Source organism: Pieris rapae, chromosome 17 (assembly GCF_905147795.1).
Source record: "Pieris rapae chromosome 17, ilPieRapa1.1, whole genome shotgun sequence".
NCBI classification, from domain to species: Eukaryota; Metazoa; Arthropoda; class Insecta; order Lepidoptera; family Pieridae; genus Pieris; species Pieris rapae.
The window spans coordinates 9,030,981-9,051,795 of NC_059525.1; the positions used below are offsets into that span (position 1 = coordinate 9,030,981).

The window sequence follows — 20,815 nt, forward strand, 5'->3', positions numbered from 1 at the left end:
TCAGGGCCTTACTGCTACCTGCTATTTCGTAGCAGCTGTAAAAACCGTTAGCCAGTATTCGAGATACAGAGTAGTGTACAACATCGTTTTTAAAAATACACCTGCAGGCTGAGTTACTTTAAGTGATTTGTGAGAAATTTACTTTATTCAAAGAAAAATTCAAAATTCACCGAAGGTCACTCAGGTATATAAATTATCTTAAAACAGCAATAAATAGGCATCTACAAATATTATTTACAGAAGATTCTACAACTTTTTCAAAATATTGTATATGTCTTATTAAATATTAACTTTATTTACTTATTTGTTTGTTAATTATAGAAGTATATTTTAATTTGCAATTTTTTCGTTTATCAATGAAGCATGAAATCTTACGTTTTTTGAGTAATTAAAGTGTAAATTTTAATAAATACCTCAAAATTGTACATAATTAAAAGAAAATTTTCGAATTTGAGGTTTTTTCAATTTTTTGCATTTTCTAATAATATTTCCTATAGTAATGTATTTTTTTTTTACACCATCAGAAAATAGATATTTCAACGAACAAAAAGCCCCCAAACTTTTTGAAAAAAGCTGAAATTTTGACGTCAGAATTTTCGATTGAAAATTAGGGTGCTTTTTTGATATTAAGTTAAAATGAGGCGAAAAAATAAATATTTTTAATCAAATAAATTACAGTATATTTGGGACATAATAAGGTAAGTTTTCACCAAATTTCGTAGAAAAAAAAAACTTTTTAAAAAAGATATAAATAAAAAACTAAAAACTTGGTTTTTTGAATTTTTCACCTAAATTTTGAGGTTATGTGAAAAAATTGTAAATACCAAAGTTGTAGATCTTTTTATGACCTACAACTTTGCCATTTAACTTTTTTCCATAGGACTGGTAGTTTCGCCGGAAATCAAGATAAAATATTTTTCCCCCTTAAAAGTCACCCCCCTCCCACTTCCCGAACTCGGATCGACCGTAATTTATTTTTCCTTTCATTTTGATCATATTCCCCTGCATTTCTAATGGGTTTCATCCTACTGTAATTTTTTTTGGTTTCAAAAATTATCGACACTGGTCTAAATGTATAATGGAAATGCTTATATTGCACTTTAGATAGTAGTCACAATAATTTGTTACTTAAATGAAAATATATAGTTTTATTGCTTCTGGTATTTAAAGTAGATAAAATGTAATTTTCACGCTACTTCATTTAGACAAATATTATTTTAATCCTGCGCAGATGAAGTCGCGGGCACCAGCTAGTTATATATATACGAGAATTTGCCTCCGAGTGGGCAGTGAGACTTATCGTTATCTGAACGACCGCTATCAACGTTCAAAACTTCTAGAGTAGGCTTTGAAATAACGAAAACTTAGTCTGGATAAGTCCACAGCAAATTGGAAGCTTTGATGTTGTAGAAAGCTTTCCAGTGCTTTTATATGTGTGAGTGTACTTAAGCCATATTTACCATAAAAGTACTAAGAAAATACCAGAAGTAATTATTTTTTAAATTGTCTTAGTAGGTTTTCATTATATGATGGCATTTAATAGCCTCCTGGCTTGAAATATAAGAAACATATTAAAGGCTGGCAACGCACTTGCGAGCCTTCTGGCATTGATTCCATAGGCGGCGGTACCTATCACTTATCATCAGATGAGCCCCCTGCCTTTTTGCTGCCCTTTTTGTTCTATAAAAAAACAAATTTGGAGTCAGAATGAATCGCAAAATATGTTGTTGAGCACACAACTCACAGACGGCTTGATCTAAACAATTTTCTTCATTTATTCCTAAAATTCTGAGGTTTTTATTGAGAATATTTGGAAAAAAAAATTAAAAATAGTTAGTACTTAGTTTATTTCTTTATTTTCCTTTTAAAGCAGTCTGTGTAAGCTACTTAAAGTAGGCTAAGAAAAAATATTATAATAATGCGAAACGAGGTTGGCGGAGGCATCTAGAGCTTAATAAAATTTAAATACAACGTCAAAAAAACCTAATAAAAAAATTACATGTGACAATGAACACAGTTGACTAAAATTAAGGCGACATAATTATGGCAACGTGTATCTCGCTCGTATATATACATATTAATATTAAGTTTCTCATGTTAATAAAATATATTTTTTTTGTAATGAGAAATAAAGTTCTTTAAACATTAAACATGGTGAAACAGACCCTTAATCTAATATATAATTTACTTGATTATTCATATACCAAACTTATTGTATATCCGATGACAACAAAGTCGGAGAATTAGCTAGATAATATATTTTAAAACATCTGTAATTGGTTTTCCTTTTAATTTTAATATGATTAATTTTTTTATTACTTTATATAAACCAAGCATAATACGGGGTTTTAATTGTTGTTAAATATAATAATCGGTATATATTATGTAATGTATATGTAATATTTTTCACCTAATTACTATTGTTATACACTTTAGCACAGTAGCCTTCTGTAGTAGAACCATTTGCTAACTAAGATAATCTATCTACCACATCAACTTTGTAGTAAATTAAAAGTTACACGACCTCTGGTTAGACCAAAAAGCTCAAGAAACAAAAAGATCGAAGTTGGGTGTTCGCTAAAAGCTCCTGAAAGCTTAGTTCCTAAAGTTTAAATCGTGATAATTATTAGTTTTACAACTATATCAGAAATACATTGTCATTAAAATAAATAATTTTACGCAACTATTATAGTTCTAGTATATTAAATGGTGGTGGGTTATAATCTTGCTTTACCTTGTGTTGTAAATAAAATGCTCGGCAGTGACGAGGTATGGAATGCAGTGGTATCCTTCTGTGAGCATGTAATGCTACAGAAGGAGTCAGCAGAACGAGAAAGGGAGGGCTTTAGGACGAATCCTAGGGGTAGAAGACGGGGAGGAAATAGGAGAAGATATGCCCATCTCTTACCTCCTATGTAGTGTATTGCACCGAAGCTTTTTGAGTGTATTATGCCGTTGAGGTCCCGGTAGAATGCGATAGCGACCCCGGAGCCTCTGTAACGCGGCTTTGTAGGTATTTGTCGAGGTGTTTTTAGTGGGTATTGTTCACCCAGTCTCTGAATAGCAGAGATTTTGGTGTGGGTCGAGTCCCACATACCCCTGCAACTTCCTAGGGCAGGGGATGCGCAAATGCATTTCCACCTCGAATAACAAAAAAAAAAAAAAAAGTATATTAAATGGAAAATAAAAATAAAAAAATAGTAAAATCTAGATTTACGTTCTTAATTCGAATACCTAAGTAGTTTATGACATTAACTCTTTACATGAAGCTTTAAAAAATTGCTTAAAACATAATATTTGCATATTTAATAGGTCCGTGGATTTTAATCGGTGATTGAAAAAAAAAAGAATGGTTTTTGAATAGTTTGGTATACGGAAACATAGCATTGGGTTGCGCCTGTGTTTTAATATTTATATCTACCAATACTGGCTCAATATTATATTATGTCGGGTCTACCATAAGTCTTATAACTGTGACGATTAAAGTATGTTATGGTCTTTTAATAAATAATAAAATTCAGTAGGCTAATAAGTTGTTCTGATTAATACCTGCGGCTGAGTTTCACAATCGGACGCCGAGGCAGAATATGAAATTCCACCCGTATCACCTCGACGTCCATCGATCCACAACAGTTTTTGCACCACCATTATGCGGAACCAGCTGCCCACTAATATATTTATTAGACAATTCGATTGAGGTCCTTCAAGGAGAGAGCGTGCCAGTTCTTAAATGGCGGGCGAGCTCACTGGCATTGAGTGCCTATATGTGGCAGATAGATAATTATTAAATCTGTTGTTCTTTTTGAAAGGCATGACAAGTAAAAAGTGTTACCAAAATAGAAATATAAAAATTATGAATCCCCCAAAAATTGTGAGAATTTGCATAACACATCCAATTAGCACAGGTAACGTTTTCCTCGCGTAAATTACGTTTTCAGATTCCAATTATTCAGATTAGAGTATCAATCTTTTAGCGATATTGAAACGAACTAACCCTTTGATAATCCCGGATTTCAGATAAAACTCAATTTCGTAACGAATTTCTTTTAACTTTTTTACATTTGTGTTTGGGATTTGTAGTCTATATTTATTATTTATGTAAGTTGATTGTCCATCTCTCAATTGGCTTTCGGTATTCAACACCTTTCTGTTAAAGTTCTTGTAACTTTAAAAATACTACCCTCACCCAGGCATTGAACCAGATGTGAACATGATTTTTAAAGTTTTTCAGGTCTTGAAGATAAACGTACAATACTCCTTACAAGTAAAATTGAATCAGACTTGCTCCATATACTCAATACGTATCTGAAGATAGTTTGAATCCTTATTGTTCAGTGATAAATGTACATTAACCAAGACTGAATATATGATACAAAAGCTATTGAGAGAAAGATTTTCTAAACGTAAGTAAACCATCCAATCTCGTAAACAATTTATCACGATGACGGATGGTCCAACTTTTGGTGAGATAGGAATATGATAAGTCAAGAAGGAAACGAAAAAATATGGGCTTTTCAGTGCGCCTAAATGTCAACTTGAAACATATTTTCAATGTAGTAAGTATACAAAAATAGCAATAAAATATTTTTATTATTATTATTATATATTCATAAAACTTTAAAACATAATCGTTTTAGTTATACGGAAATAATACCTTATTTTAATATATTATTTTATCAGTGGAAGAAAACAGAGCAAGTTGAATGAATTATGTTTTAATTAAAGGAGAAATCAGAATTATGACTTTTTTGAGTTTAGAAATTAGAAAAAAAACGATGGTCATTTTGATTATTACATTTAAAATGCTGTCAGACACGGATTTAAACATTATCAGTAACTTTAGATAAAAAGCTATTTTTTATGCAGTTTTAGTATTTTTAAAATCCAAATTTAACATTTATACTTTTCAGAACCCTCCAGAAGTCTTAAACAAGATGGCGTCGCATTATTCCGTTTTACGTACTGTAGCTAACAAAGTTTTCTGGAGGAAAGAAGGTGCTATTCTCCCTCCGACAAAAACAAGCAATGACTGGCCTCATATCTAAAGTCGAGAATAGGTATGTAGATATCGTAAGCAGTTCGTATCGTAATTTTCGTAAGTATCGAAATTTTTTATTTTTTTCGAATAGAATCTCGTCGGAGCCAAGTCTCAAGGATTTCACAGCTCACCGCGAGCTGCGAGACTCTGTTCTTGGCATGGGCTGTCACGAGTGTGCCTGAAGGGCGAGACGGAAGCTCCACATCTCCGCTGGTGAAGACGGGTTAGGGTTTTTTACCCTAATCTGTTTTTGACTATTATTATTTCGCGCGTGCGGCTTTTAATTTGTCAATGGTTATCGTGATTGGATCATGCGGATCCGTTAGAACGTGTCTGGGCCTAGTTCGGGCGCTTTTTTGTCGGGAAGAAGTAACAATTGATGCTTTTACGATCAACTGTTGGTTGGTGTATAGCCTTGTGGCGTGGATGAAGTGGCGTGTGGACGCCAACTTCGGCCATTGGGCTATGGGAGCTCCAGGTCGTAGTGGAGGTCGACGTTCCTCACGCAAAAGGGCACACCTGTAGCCGGTGGATATGGAAGACTACTAATCGGTCGTAATAACTTTAATGCATTTACAGAAAGAATAGATATATTAATCATTTGTAGGCGCAGATTGTAGTTTTTTTTCTGTAAAACACAGGCTCGTGCATTAGCAAATTGAGTAAATATTAATTTAGAGAATGCGGTGTTCGCTTTTCATCCACTTCCGAGAGCCGTAACAGCCACTTACCTGAAATGGAGAAAATACATATTAGCTTCATAAAATTGTCTGTAAGAATAACGAAATTCTTATAAATGCGATTTTAGAGTTCATCTACTATCCTACTTGTTAAGTAAATAAATAATAAAGTCTAAAGAGTTCAGTTTGAGTTTGAGTACATGAAAAAAAAAAAAATAATAAAAAATAAAAAAATACATGACAATTATTTTTTCCCTTCTATTTTTTTCTAAATTAACTGAAGAATAAAGATACCTTTCTTAATCAGTTACTACTGTACTACTAGCGAATTTTTTTTCTGATCGATATTAACTTCCTTCTTAAATGACTCGATCAGTAGTATGAGCTAAACTTACTTTTTCACTTTCCTTATGAGTAATTAAAATATATAATTCTGAACCTGAATCTTTACCTAAAAGTTTGCTTTCTTTTAGAATATAAGTCCTAGAAAACGACGTGCTTGCCAGCTATAGATAAATATAAAAAAAGGGTGAAATGTACCTGACACAATCATGCGCACAGTCCCTCAGCCGACAGTAACTGCAGCTGCAAGATGAGTAGCAGGAACCGCTGGACTCGAAGCTTATAGAGTCGAACTGACGACCCAGCTCTCCAGAACTCGGCACCGATTGGGACCGACGCCATCTGAAAAATATTTCAATGACATACATTTATTACATATTAGATAATAAAAAAAAATCATAAATAGTATTAGAAAAAAAAATTTAATCGTAGTAAATGTGCGTTTGAAAATCCAATTGGACCAAAACACAATCGATTAAATCTAAATTAAAGCTTTAATATAAGTATCGACTATATTAAAACCTCACTCTGAAATCGAGTTTCAAGAGCGGTTCAACCATACTTGACAGTTTACCAAAAACATTCTCATTTTTTAAAAATTGGCTTAATGTACCACCACCACTATGTGGAATTAGCTCCTACTAAAGTATTTTCAAACCAATTCGACTGAGGGTCCTTCTAGAAAAGAGCGTACCAATTCTTTAAAGGCCGGCAACGGACTTGCGAGCATTCTGGCAATGTGAGTGTCATGGGCGGTGGTATCACTTAACATGAGGCGTACTCCTGCCCGTTAGCTTTATTACCTAAAAAAACAACTTCTTTTCTAAAAAATGTATTTTTATATTAATGATTACTTGAATTAATAAATTACATTAAATTGATTATATGAATATAAGAATTGACTTAATAGATATGACTCGAGAAGTTTAGTACAACCATAATATTTTTGTACCATATTCTTGCAATTTTTTTGTATCTTTATACGAATTAGTTAACATTTAAATGCTACATAAAATGTACTTTGTATTCTTTACTTTATTGATCGATTAAACAACGTTATAAAAAAGTATCCAAAACGAAAAATTATTGATAAATAAAAAATAAATTTCAATATTTCTACCAAACCAAACCATCAAGACTTAACCATACTCCCTTGCTGCTTTCTTGCACGCGATAAATATATAAATAAAAAAAACATTTGTGCAATTCACACATGGTAGAAGTGAAACCTTCAAAAACAAATATAAATTAATCATTTTCCATTTGTTTTTGAAGGTGTGTGTTCTTTAAAAACAGTATATTTTAATTATACATTTTAATTTATAAGTTTAATATAAATCTTTAATTTGACAAAAACTAAAACAACGAAAGTTTGAAATTCGATCAAAAAAAAAAGCGGCAGTAAATAGAGGCTGTATAATGCCTCCTATCTCATTTTCTCCCACGTTAAATCATATGATGAATTGATGTTTCTGTCTCTCTTTACCGCTGCATCCGGTTTGAAATCACGACGATTCGAAAGAAGTTTATCTATCTCATTTTCTCCCACGTTAAATCATATGAATTAATGTTTCTGTCTCTTTTTACTGTCGCTTTTTCGTTGCATCCGGTTTGAAATCACAACGATTCTAAAGAAGTTTCACTTCAATATTACCTGGCACTTTTCGAGTCGACGTGTTCGATAAGGACGTTCCAAGTCCTATGTATGAGATATAAAAGGAAGAGTACTCTGGAGGATTCGGCATTTTGGCTTTCCTTCCGCCGCTTGCTGTTGGCGCTGCTAAGCCCGCTGCCCATGTTCCAAATTCAAAATTAGCTCATTTGCATTCTGCTAGCACGCGTGCCTGAAAATGCGGAAGAAATATTTAATTAGTGTAAAAACCTTTGAAACATTTTGTAAGAATTTATTTCCAGAAATTTAACCCAAACCGTGTTTTACATATAAAACAATAAATAAAATTTCTTTAAATGTTTAATACAATGGTATGTTAAAGAGACAGCTGCAATGAAAGATTAAAAGTAAATTTTATGATACATAAGTGTACTAATTTGCCAAAGAATATTATTTATTGTTTCAATTGATTGTCTGTTTAAGATATTTTAGATAATATATAATAAAGTCCCTTTTAAATAAGAGATTATATTATATTCTTGAGGGGTCGTTTGCAGAATTGCCCGAGTCGAAATCATGAAATTTAATAATGTTTTAGTCAATTAAAATTATACTTAAGCCTTCTTGAAGAACCACACAGGTAAAACTCAAAATCAAACAAAATGACTTCATTTTATTATTACCATTTATTGAAGTCAATTAACAAAAAAAATTAAGCTTTTAAATAAATAAAATATATTATTAAAAGGAGTCCCTTTTGGCAAGGTTCCGTAGATACTATCCTTTGAATAGCTGGACTCATTCTTTGTCGCTGCCAGCTCTTCCGTCTCTTGTTATGTCAACTAACCTTTTTGCTATTTAGAGCTCACAGACCAAGGGTCTCGACACCGAATTGGACAAATCATATTAGGAGCCTAGACCTCTTGTTGTGACAAGTCATTAAGACGATGTCATCGATAATAATTTAATTTAATTTATAAAACTAAATCTACTTTCAAACTGGTTCAGAATTAGCGCTAATGGGCGTTTACTTTCTAAATAGATTCGCAATGAACAATTTTGAGTTAATGACGTGTAACAATGTTGAAATTCCCATAATTGTATCCTCATATACGTATAAGATAAATTAATATGTACCAAATCGTACATATAATGCGAGACTAATTATGCAAAAATAAATAACGATAATTCTCGTCTAAAAATATTGAATCCTATTTTCATTTTTGTTAACTTAGCGTCACCTGAGTTCGCTTATTGGCATTGCCTTCCAAAACCCTTTTTTTTTAATTTTTGATTATTAATACTTAAACAATTTTGAATCTATACTCTTGAATGATGATTTTTTTATAAGTTAAAACCTTAAGACTAGCTGTCCTTAACATCAGACTTAATCTAAGAATCAGAACGTAATTTTTTTTAATAAGAAGGGTTAAGTACGGTGATTTCGGTGGTTGTTGTATGCATATGTTCAAATATATTTTAAATTAAACACTTTGTTTGAAACTGGTTAACGACTAACTTAAATCATTTAAAATATGAGCTTATAACTAATATAAGATTAGGTACTTATATTGTGACGATAACAAAAACTAACTTGGCTTATTTAAGGGTTTATACACAGTGACATTTTAATACAAGTGCAGTCAATCTTGTTGTGTTGTGTGTGAAATGAAGAATTTAAAATTTATATGTCAGGAAAAAGTAAAGAACTCATTTTGGCCTAAAGTGTGCAACGATTGCTAACAATTGTTTGCCCTTCTAATTATTAACTAATATATAAATGTAACTTAACTAGTGATTACATAACTCGAGGAATATCAGTATTACACCTAATTTATTTAGCTTGCCCTTAAACTGGATATTATGAAATGAAGTTCACTGTTTCAGTTAAAACGATTTAATTATTTTAAAATTTCGAGTTAATTGCATCAGTTAACTCGCTGAGGTGTAACTTTCATTTATTATAACTAAATTTCACTTTCAGGGACCGTAAATTAGAGCAAGGAAGTATTAAACTGGTGCACAAGGTATAAAAGAGGCAGATAATTGAGACGGTAAATGGACCAGATTAAACAGACAGCTGGTATATGGCACAGAGCGGCACAGTGGAGACAGCAATGGCGTAATTTTGTGGAGGCTTTTCCCAAAAAGGGGCACACAGATGTATAAAAAGATTCAGATAGAATTATAAATGCGTTTAAGTGTATCTGAAATTAAAGGCTTTTATTATAAAATATCACAGCTTATTCTAGTTCAAACGTTAACGAATACCTCTTCATCCCCAATTTTTTTTCTGTAATATTCAGTGCCATTCCAATATAAAAGTTATTAAAAATATTTCCCCCGTATACACCGAAAACCTTGACAAAAATGTAATACTCATGTCTCAGACTGGCAATATCGTCCCTCTTTCAGCTTTGTGCATTTTGTGGTAAAAACTCAATTTTTAATACACGTCACGTCGCAAAACTATATTGAAACGCGGGCGTCGTTGAAATTTCGGCTGAATATTTAAAAATCAATTAATAGAAATATTCTCATCATATGCATGAAATGAAAGAATTTTATAGAATGGGCTCAAACTATTAAGAAATTCTATGGTATGTTAATCAATTTAAGATAAAATCTTTTATTGCGACATTGTTAAAACATATCTCAACATAATGGGAATATTATCTTAATTTGATTTAAATTTAAAATTACTTTCACACATGTTCCATATTTTTATTATATATTTATTATATGGAGGCGAAGAAAAGGAGTTTAAAAACTTGTTATTAGATTTAGTTCATCAGATTACAGATTTAAATAAAATTTCTATAATAAATATAGACACGAACATTTTACGATATTGATATTTTTAATGGTGTCCAGCAGGTTTGCGTTAAGTTAAATGCGCACATAATAAAAATTTCATTGGTGCACAGCCTGGAATCAAACCTACAACCTCTGGAATGAGAGTCGCATGCTGAAGCTACTAAAATAAAAAATAAAATACGTTTATTTTGGAACATAAGTTTATCAAGGTATCACTTATTCCACGTCATTAAATTCGAACCTGTTGGCATCCCTACTCATCGGCAAAGAAGACAGAGGGTGTAGGCCGAGAGAAAAGTCTCGGTACTCTTTTAACAAGCTAACTAACAAGAAACTTGCGTCGAATTATCCACTAATCTAATTTATCCGTAAAAAAAAGTTATGTGTTAGCTTCTTTAGTTTCCGATCATTTCACTTATTAATATTTATATAATGACGTGCGCAAAAAGGTTTATAAACATATAGAATTAATTGAATATATAACAGTTAAATAACAGTATAAGATTGATTGCGCGAATCGAATAGCGGTCTGCGCATATTATCAACATATTTACATAAAGTCGATTAAAAATCGATGTTGCATGCGTTAATGTAAGCAATAGACAATTTGATACTAATTAATATTATATACTTTCATGTGCAAAGGATCATGGACCAGAGATATATAAATGGGAAATTAGATTTTAATCCTCATCCCTGAGGTCGTAGGTTGGATTCCAGGCTGTGCACGAATGGCCTACCTAAAATATTTTGTAGTGCAACTGATTTATTTTAATTTATTTAAAGATAGCGTCAGTGGAATATGTCACAAAATAAAATAATTCATATATTGTAATAGTTGAAAAAGGTTTCATAATATCTGGACATATTTTATCTATTTCCTTTAAAAATATCCATTCTAGTGAGTACAGCTTAAGACTACTAGGGACCATTTAAATGCCCCATTTTTACAGTACTTCCTTTTAAAACGAATGTACAATAGGTTTTTTAGTTAGCTCGTCTACCATTCCAAAGACACTGGTAACTGCGTACCAGACACGTCGTGCTTTGTTTTACGTTGACGTCAACACTAAAACTGTAAAATCTCAGTTTGATATCGCGCAGCCCTGATATACAACGGGCGATATATTTAGCCTTGCCTTATTTGAGCTATTATGCTTAAATAATAAATATATCCATAGCGATATATCTGCTGCATCATGAGCACATCCCACATTCACACCCTCAGGAACATACACTTTTATACCATCACACAAAACAGCGAAATTAAGCATAAACATTAACTAAGTTTTAAATGTATTGAATCATTTTTATAGATTTTTTCCATTGTTTGAACGTTTTTGTAAAGATTATATTCCATCTTTGGGTATATTTTTTGTTATATTTTGCTTATGTTAGCTGTAGGAATACAAAATATAAATTAGGAATCTTCTTCCTATTTTCATTATGTTCTATCGAAATGGAAATATAACTACAAACATATTATTGTAGTATGTGTGACATACAGTCAACACGCGACACATATATCAGAGTAGTCTCGCAAGTAAGTCTGTGAGAAATGCTATTAAAATCTTGGTTTTAATGACAATATAACGAATTCCAGAGAGCTAATAATTATTAGCAAGGTAGAGCGGGCAAGTGGGTTGTATAATGTATGGTAATCGCCGACTGACGGGGAAAACGTGGTTTCTTTTTATGTAATGTAATTAATACATATAAGAGATTTGTTTTTTTAATGACTTTAAAAAATATTGTCCACAAAGTTACTCGGATACAAGAATTTGAATTAAGAACAATTCAGGTTTCTTTAAATATTCAGCAGTTGTTAATATATGGGTTACATGCTACTAATACATATAATTACTTTGCGAGCGAAAGTTTGTACTGTTTGTTTGTATAAGTTCTTTCACCTAAAAGTATTGAATGGATTTTCTTGAAACTTTACGAAAACGTACATCAGAATAACACATAGGCTACAATTTTTAAATTAATTATATTATCCACAGTTGTAGTCCAAAGTCAGTAAGAAAAAATCTAATCTATTAAATTCAAAATCCAATAAAAAACCATCTGCTAGCTATTCTGGCGTGCGCTGCTTAAACTTACACATATGTAATGTGTGATAGAAATGTTTATCTTAAATAGTCCTACAAAAAGCCCGCCACAGTATATAATTATACCTTATGAGAATGTCAAGTAATCAAAATAGACAATTTATTTCAAATAAACTGGTAGTAATAAATTGATTCCTAAATGAGAATACCATCATCGCTTTTACTCAGGAATTTAGATCATATTTATTATTATGAAGCAAAAATCAATAGGAATTTTGTAACTGAGATCATGACACCAAAAAGTAAATAAATACAGTACTAGTTCGGTTAATGAATTGAAAAAGTTTCAATGTTACTTGGAATAGTAATTAAAGGACAGATGTTACCACAATTAAGAGTTAGACAAGTTCTCTTCAATTAAGTAAAATACGCAATCAAAACCTTATTCAAGGGCTGTTTAATGATGGTCGGCTTAGGGTTCTGCTGTCCATCAGAAACGTTCTTAGTTTAATTTTTTTTCTTTTTTTATTATCGAACAGGCGGCAAATGGGCAGGAGGTTCACCTGATGTTAAGTAATACTGCCGCCCATGGACACTCTCGATGCTAGAGGGCTCGCGAGTGCATTGCCGGCCTTTTAACTTATTTCTTCAGTATAGATAGGCTAAAATCGGGTAACACTAACACACTTTTTATAAAAAAACTGGACTATTTGGTCTCATCTCATGTTAGGCGGATTTGTCCTATTGGATGGCATATCCAGAAGATGACGGTTTAGCCGCTGCTTCAATAAACCCATCTTTAGGAAAGATTCATGGAGACAACGAGTTACACTCCGCTAATTCCACAAACTAATATGATTCAATTCATTTTGCCACTTAAGGATCTCCACAATGAAGAAGTGAAAATGTCCGCGCTTTTAGATCATCGTAGTTTTAAAGGGGATTATAAATCAAGTCCAAAACCATTTTCCTAAATTTCTTAATAATCTCCATACCGCTTATAAGTGCGTTTTAGTGAGCAATCTGTACTTTAATTCGTGTAATTAATCGATTAAAATAGAAAATATTGATACAAAAATATATTAAGTGTTATATCAATTTAAAACATAAGTAAGAAAATGGTAGGTAGCTACGTAAAATAACACTCATTAGATAAACTTTGGTCTTAGCAATTCCTAGTTAATAAAACGTTGTACGTGCAGTGTTTATAAATAAATAAGGAAACAAAAAGCATACGTAGAGTATTCGAAGCGTGAAAACAATGTATTAATCTTCAATAGCACTTATAAAAATACTTTCTTTTAATTGAAGATTTGTAAGAACATTGGAAATACAGAACCAGGAGTTTAAATTATGTTGTCCATAGCAGTTGAGTGGAACTGGTCCGATACCTCGCGATAGCTGTTTCATGTTAATGGTTTATTAAAGTCGATTCTTCCTGGACGAGATATATTAATTAAAACTGTTTTGCATGACTGAAATGCGATAAAATTGTGAATGGAAATTTTCCGGATTTGGGCTATTAACTTTGCATGTACATGTATAGTCTTTTCGCTTATGTCAGTGTATATAATAAGCAATTATGTGTTTTGATTATGAAGTTTGCCCCCTATTATATATAAAAATTGGTACTCTCTTTTATTGAAGAACCTCAGGGGAGTCGGATTGGTACGGAAATACTTCAGTGGGCAGCTGGAAGTGTTTCTGCACAGAACAAAACGCATCAGAGACTAACAGCCAACCTCCAGAAATATCGAAGGCACCAATTGAATAATAAGAAATAAGTCATTATGTTGTAGAAACAAAAATATTATCATTTCCTTTCATCCAGAATTTTTTTTTATATTATTTACTTTCTTTGTCTATTTTTGTTTTAATAGCGTGGAAGTTCGGGTGCCAATGGCCGGTTATAGTATTTGTAGTAAATTATTCTATTGGTCGAATTTCAATGTTAAACATATCTTTTACATACATTCTTATGAACAATGTTTATTATTTACATATTTGTGAAAAATTTAACAATTAATTTAAACCAACGCGTATATAAACTTGTGAAAACCTAAAAGACTCATTGTTTTTCTTTACAGAAATATAATTAAATTTAAAAAAGTATTAGAATACACTAAAATACAGTATATTAATAATACTTTATACTTTCAAAAATCATGCCTTGAATTTAGTTGATGTACTATTTCTCCATTAAAAAAAAGTTCAAGATACTTACTAATCATTCATCATTTTATATCTTCAAACCGAAACAAAATATTTTTAGTAATTCATCATGAATACAAGATATCACTTTCAATCATCAAACAGTACAAACTGGCTTAATCTGCCTCCGTATTCTGTTAATATCTATAAAACTCACTTTGATTGCTCAGCATTTGTTAATAGCTTCAATCTCAGAGCTAAATGAAGTGAGTTTGAGTAGACACTCACAAACATCACCTTTAATTCTTCGGCCATTTGCAGTTCCCTCGACTGGAATTGGTTCGAGTTTACATAATCTCCCTGCTGATTGTATTATGATGAAGCTTCGCTAATTACAGCAAAACATGTTCCTTGATATTGCGAATAGTGATTACATTTGTATATACGTAAGATTGCCTTTTACCTTTGAAAGTAAATTGAAAGACAGGGAATTTTCCATCAATGGACATTTTCTATTCGTGTAGCTAATTAAGTAAATAAATGATTTAAATATTAAAAGTATTTAATAACAATGTTTAAAAAACTTTATTTCTCATTTAAAAAAAATATATTTTATTTACTTGAGAAACTTAATATTAATATATATATATACGCGCGAGATACACGTCGCCATTAGCCGTCTCAATTTTTGTCTACAATGTTCACACTAACATGCATCTTTAATGCCTTATTGAATTTGTCAAGCACACCAATATTGTGAATTTTAGATGGTAATTAATTTAATAATTGCACACTCTCATACCTAATAGAGTTAAAAAAATTGTACGCGGCTTCGGCAAGATAAGCAAACTCGATTTATATATATTTAATAATAAATTATTTAAATACTAGAAGCTTATCTGGACTGGTCCTGAACGTGGAGATACATACATACTATAACTATTGTACACGTCACATGTAAACTATTCAACGTGTAATTCGTCTAGGATATCAAATAAGTATTTGAAAATAGAATCAAGCACTAAATCTATTCGCAAATTATTAAAAGAACTACATCACAATGTTTTATTTCATTAATTAACTTGTTAGGAAGTATTAACGCCAGCCAATTACTTTTGAGTCAATTATGAGTTAAGCACTTCTCAGTAGTGTCACAACAAAATTCAATACAGCTTAAGTAGAGCCTTTGCAAAACTCACTAACAAGTGTTTCTGAGAAATCTCGAAGCGATTTCTCTGCAAAAATGTATTTAGATTGCATCTAAAGCAGTTACAGAAATCCGTGTCATCTCACTCCTTTTTATGAGCGGTCACGTTCAAAATTTTGCCAGGAAATAGAACCTCCATAAATGATAGTTTATCATCATTCAGGGGCTATCGTTTCCTATTGCCAGTATTGTATAATCTGTTTAATTGTTACCATAATGTGTTTACGAGCGTATTATTTTTTACGTTTATGTACCTGCCCTTTTTTTTATAAAACAGGGGGCAAACGGGCAGGAGGCTCATCTGATGTTAAGCCCATGGACACTCTCGATGCCAGAGGGCTTGTGAGTGCGTTGCTGGTAAGAATTTGTACGCTCATTTCTTGAAGGACCCTAAGTCGAATTGGTTCGGAAATACGTCAGTGGGCAGTTTGTTCCACATAGTGGTGGTGCGCGGCAAAACTGCTCAGTTGTGGAACAACGGACGTCGAGGTGATACAGATGGTATTTTCTATTCTGCCTTGACGTCCGATAATAAAAATTACCTTCAAATATTGGGCCAAGCAATCCTGAACACTCTCCATGGCAATATTTGTTTTTCATGTCTATCCTTAACCAACTCGTTTTTCACATTTGATTTAAATTCTCTTTAGTAAGTGTTCATTCACATAAACTAGTCTGTACAAAATCGATAAAGTATGTATCAAGATACTATGTTAAAAGCAGAAAGTATGTTATGGACTTATCATGTAAATAGTGAACCAATCAGTTGTTAATGTCTGTCGATCACGATATCAACAAAAAACATATAACGCAGTGGTATGTGAATATTATCGGTTAAGCTGGACGTAGTTTGAAAGGATTAAAACGCTATTCGAGTTGTTTTGAATTTTCACAAGCTCCAAGTAACGGCTCATTTTAGTGATATTTTAAATGTCTATCCATAAAACTCATCATAGGTAGTGGTATCCTCCCTCGCGAGGGGGATGTTTAGGCCCGTTCGGGGCATATGCCCCCTTCGGGTGGTGTTTGGGTTCACGCTCTGCTGATACAGAGTGATATGGGGACGGGCAGTAAAGCCCTTGGTCAGGGTTGCAGCGTGCGGGGAGACGCGGTCTCTAACCGCGCGCGCAGCCGACAAAGCCGATTTGCGACGTTTTTATACATATAATAATAATAATAATAATAATAATAGCCTTTATTTCCAAAAAACTTTAAAATTTAGGGATGATAAAACGTCATTCAGTTAAGTTTTGGTTTGTCCGCCGTGTGACATAGGCCTCCTCCTTCCGGTTCCGCTATTTTATACATATAGCGATATAAATTCTATAAAGACTATAAAGTATAGAAACTCAATCAAAAACTTGAGCAAAGCCCAGTTTGGGGATCAGTTGTCAGCTCATGTGGTACGTTTTTTTATGTTACACATATTACAAATGGCGCTTACACTGTCGTACGTGTTTGCGACATTGGATGAACATTTTATTATTACTAAAATCTAGAACTATTCTTAAACGAAAATTCTTGTGGGAATTAGTTTTGTGAGTACGGGTAGTGGTATCAGATCAGCTGTGTTCTATTAAAAAAACTGCTCATTTGTAAGTAATTAACACTTGCAAGTATGATAAAGGAAAGTGTTGCACGCAAAGGCTGGTACAGTATATTGTGTTATATGGGCATCGGTAACATCAGGTGAGCCTACTATCCGTACCTCAGTTTCAACAGCTCTGCAGTAATCCCCTCTTATTACAAAATTAAGAACATATCTATCTATATATATAGAAATGAATTACTGTTCGTTACTCTCGCTAAATCTCGAGAACTTGAGAGAATGATTGACTAGAGATTTGCCTAATTTTGGTCTTGAATTATTTGTGGAAGTCCAGAGAAGGTTTAAACGTTAGAAAACATAAATAATAAGTAAAGAAACATACTAAAAACATCTTTTTTCAAGAATTTTCCAATAAAAACTATTCCTATTGTGTGTTCCTATGTCTTTTTAGAAATTAAGAAGTATCAGTTACTTGTAGTATCACATTATAAAGGTTTTATTATTGTTAAGCTGTTTAATATTGAAATAAAGTGTAGGTGATTTTATATCCCAATTACGCAGAAGATCAACTCGTTTCCCATCCATAACTTAGAAATAACGAACCGTCGCTGTAATGTTAGACTTTATGATTAGGCTTCCTATAAAGCGCGTCTACAATGTTCTCATATTTATGTGATGTATATACGTATACTAATACTATATTAATGTTAGGGTAAGATTTGTTTGTAACGAATAAACTCAAAAAGTACTGTATAACCAATTCTTTCCGACTATTATTCAGTAAAAGTGCTTATCATATTAATACACAATTGTATGTAGGTAATTTTACTTTTCCGGTATTGAACTGGAGACTTCCGTGTCGTTTTAATAGATAATCCAAACTTGTTAGTAATATCAATATATTTGTAAAAGAAACGGGACATTATCTCTCTCTGTCACACTCATACGTATAAACAGTTTAATATTGTAATGAGAAAAGAAATCTTAATAAAATACGTTTTTTATTTGACATTATTTGTAAGATCTATGGTTAAATTTAATTATGAATCGATTAATGTAATATATTATTAGTTAAGTTAATATTAATTGTAATAAAATATCCTTGTTTACGAGGTTGCAATCAAATCAAAAATCATTTATTCATATAGGTAACATAATGTACACTTATGAACGTCAAAAAAAAAAGAAATATACATTAAATGCTTCTAATTTTACATTTACTGCCAGTTCTCAAATTAAGGGTGTAGAACGGAACACAAGAACTGGCAATAAACTCGCAATAAGTCGACTACACTTATATATGCTTTATAAGTAACAGATGTTTTACTTAAATTTCAGAACCCATAATTAACTCAAGTTACAGTTTTTGTTACACCTAATAATATCTTAGTTATAAAATTTTGTTTTAAATGATTAAAGACATTTGACAATCAGCCTCAAAGAAAGTTTTTCGTGTATTCGAGCATCCCTCCAACCGCCACCGATCGTTGATACTTAATTATTATATGTTTTGAAATTTCCAATTATAAAATTCAGCTATAGAAACAGAAAAAATACAATATTATAGAAATTACTTCGTGTTACCTGTGTTATTTTAATCCCTTTAATAAAATGGTTCACACAAAACACATAGCACTCATTTTGAAAACGAATATCGTATATTAAAAGACGCGCGCGCACGCATTGGAACACGCCAGAGTACTGAATACTGATCAAATGGTTTTGCGCGTCTCAGGGATGTCAAGAAATAATTGAGACGAGTATAAATAATAAAATGTAAGGTATTTTTAATCCGTTCAACATCTTGAATGAATGAATTATTTGTACATATATATTTTATAAGAAGGTAGTAAATATTTCGTTTTATATGTTATATATAAAAGTCATTGGTCATGAACATATTGGTCCATAGGGTTCAAGTGTACAGGTGCTTATTAAAGATTTAAGTTGAACAGAGTTAGTGTTTTCCTCGCTCAACGAATAGGTATCGCAATACACAGAAGAAATGCTGTCGTTAATGGCACACTGGCAGAGACCAAACTTATTAAAAATTGTTTTAATTTTCTATATTTTTTTCTATGTAGGGTTAGAATATTGGCAATTAATTATTATTTGTGATTACTATTTTACACTTTTATTTAATAATTTCTACTACCTTCATGGCTTGGTAACTAAATAACTAAAACAAATTTGTATGATTCATTGAAAAATGATTGCTCGGGTTTTTTTGATAAAGAAGCCTACTGCTAAATTATGTGCGTCGTGGTCAGCAAGGAAACGTCTAAAGCGGACAATCTGTTTCCAACGGTTTCTCTTCAGCACTGTTCTTATGACTTTGTTTTGAGATCATTGAGTCTGTCACTTGGTCGCGTCTTGGTCTTCCATCTGGTTAGTAAACGATTCCGTGATCTTTTGCCTTCTACGTTACAAACCATGGTCAGTTTCTCTGGAGTCTCATCGCCTCTGCGTCTTGTTTCACATTAAGTACTTTTATTAGATTAATTACTTCTTAAAAAAATACATTTAAAATCTTTATTTGGAAAGCTGTAAAGAGTTTCTGAGCTTATTAAGGAATGCGAAGAGGATTACACTAAATTCATTCGACGCCACCATTTTCTGTAATATAGCAATATTCGTTGCTTCATCTTTGTGTTTTTGTTGTATTTTATTTAACTTTATATTGTTATAAAATAGTTTCTTTTCTTGATAAGATTAATAATAAGATGCGGATGAATAAAGGCTTATTACTTTTCATATTCTCTTAAGTATAAGCAACTAGTTCACAATGGAATGCGACGAGTGACAGCCCTAGCTCACCTGCATTAGAAACACGATCACTTTAGTGTTTACGTAGTATTTATTGGCTAAATTTATTTCCTGAAACCACTCGGTCGTGAAATTTTTCCTAACACTTTTTGCAACTGCTTTTACAATGTTTATAAGGTATCATTTCGTTAATCTATTAATACTGTTGTAAGAAATGATTTTAAAATTAAACTTTATTGATAAGCTCCCACGTTTTGAAACTAGTTTTTGGAACCTCTCAGGAATTCTTTTGAAAGACGTAATGTTTTTTTAATTATTTATATAATTATTCATAATTATTTTGATTAAAGAGTTAACAGTTGCCAATATAAAAAATGTAGACTTCGAGTTCTTAATCCCTGGTACGCACGGAAACGTACTGATCCCGGGTTTGATTACTACAGAAATAATAATTTTTTCATATGAAAAATCCCGGTTTCTCTCCCTGATGCAAACAGACATTTATACAATCTTTAACATACAAAAACATTTATTTAGACAAAACAATTTATCTTTGCCTTGCGTATCACCCAAATTTCTAAATCACTTTTGGTTTTTAA

At 32.0% G+C, this 20,815-nt stretch overlaps 1 protein-coding gene across 1 annotated transcript in view; it reads right to left on the minus strand.

The window, feature by feature from the left end:
- Positions 1 to 19,134, minus strand: part of LOC111000930 — an 81,282-nt gene extending 62,148 nt beyond the window's left edge. The window contains exons 1-3 of the mRNA XM_045631965.1: positions 19,035 to 19,134; positions 7,715 to 7,904; positions 6,259 to 6,402 (exon numbers count right to left, since the gene is read on the minus strand). Coding sequence (XP_045487921.1) covers positions 6,259 to 6,402; positions 7,715 to 7,857 — 287 coding nt within the window. The 5' untranslated portion in view covers positions 7,858 to 7,904; positions 19,035 to 19,134. The remainder of the gene's footprint in view (positions 1 to 6,258; positions 6,403 to 7,714; positions 7,905 to 19,034) is intronic.
- Positions 19,135 to 20,815: the final 1,681 nt, after the last annotated feature.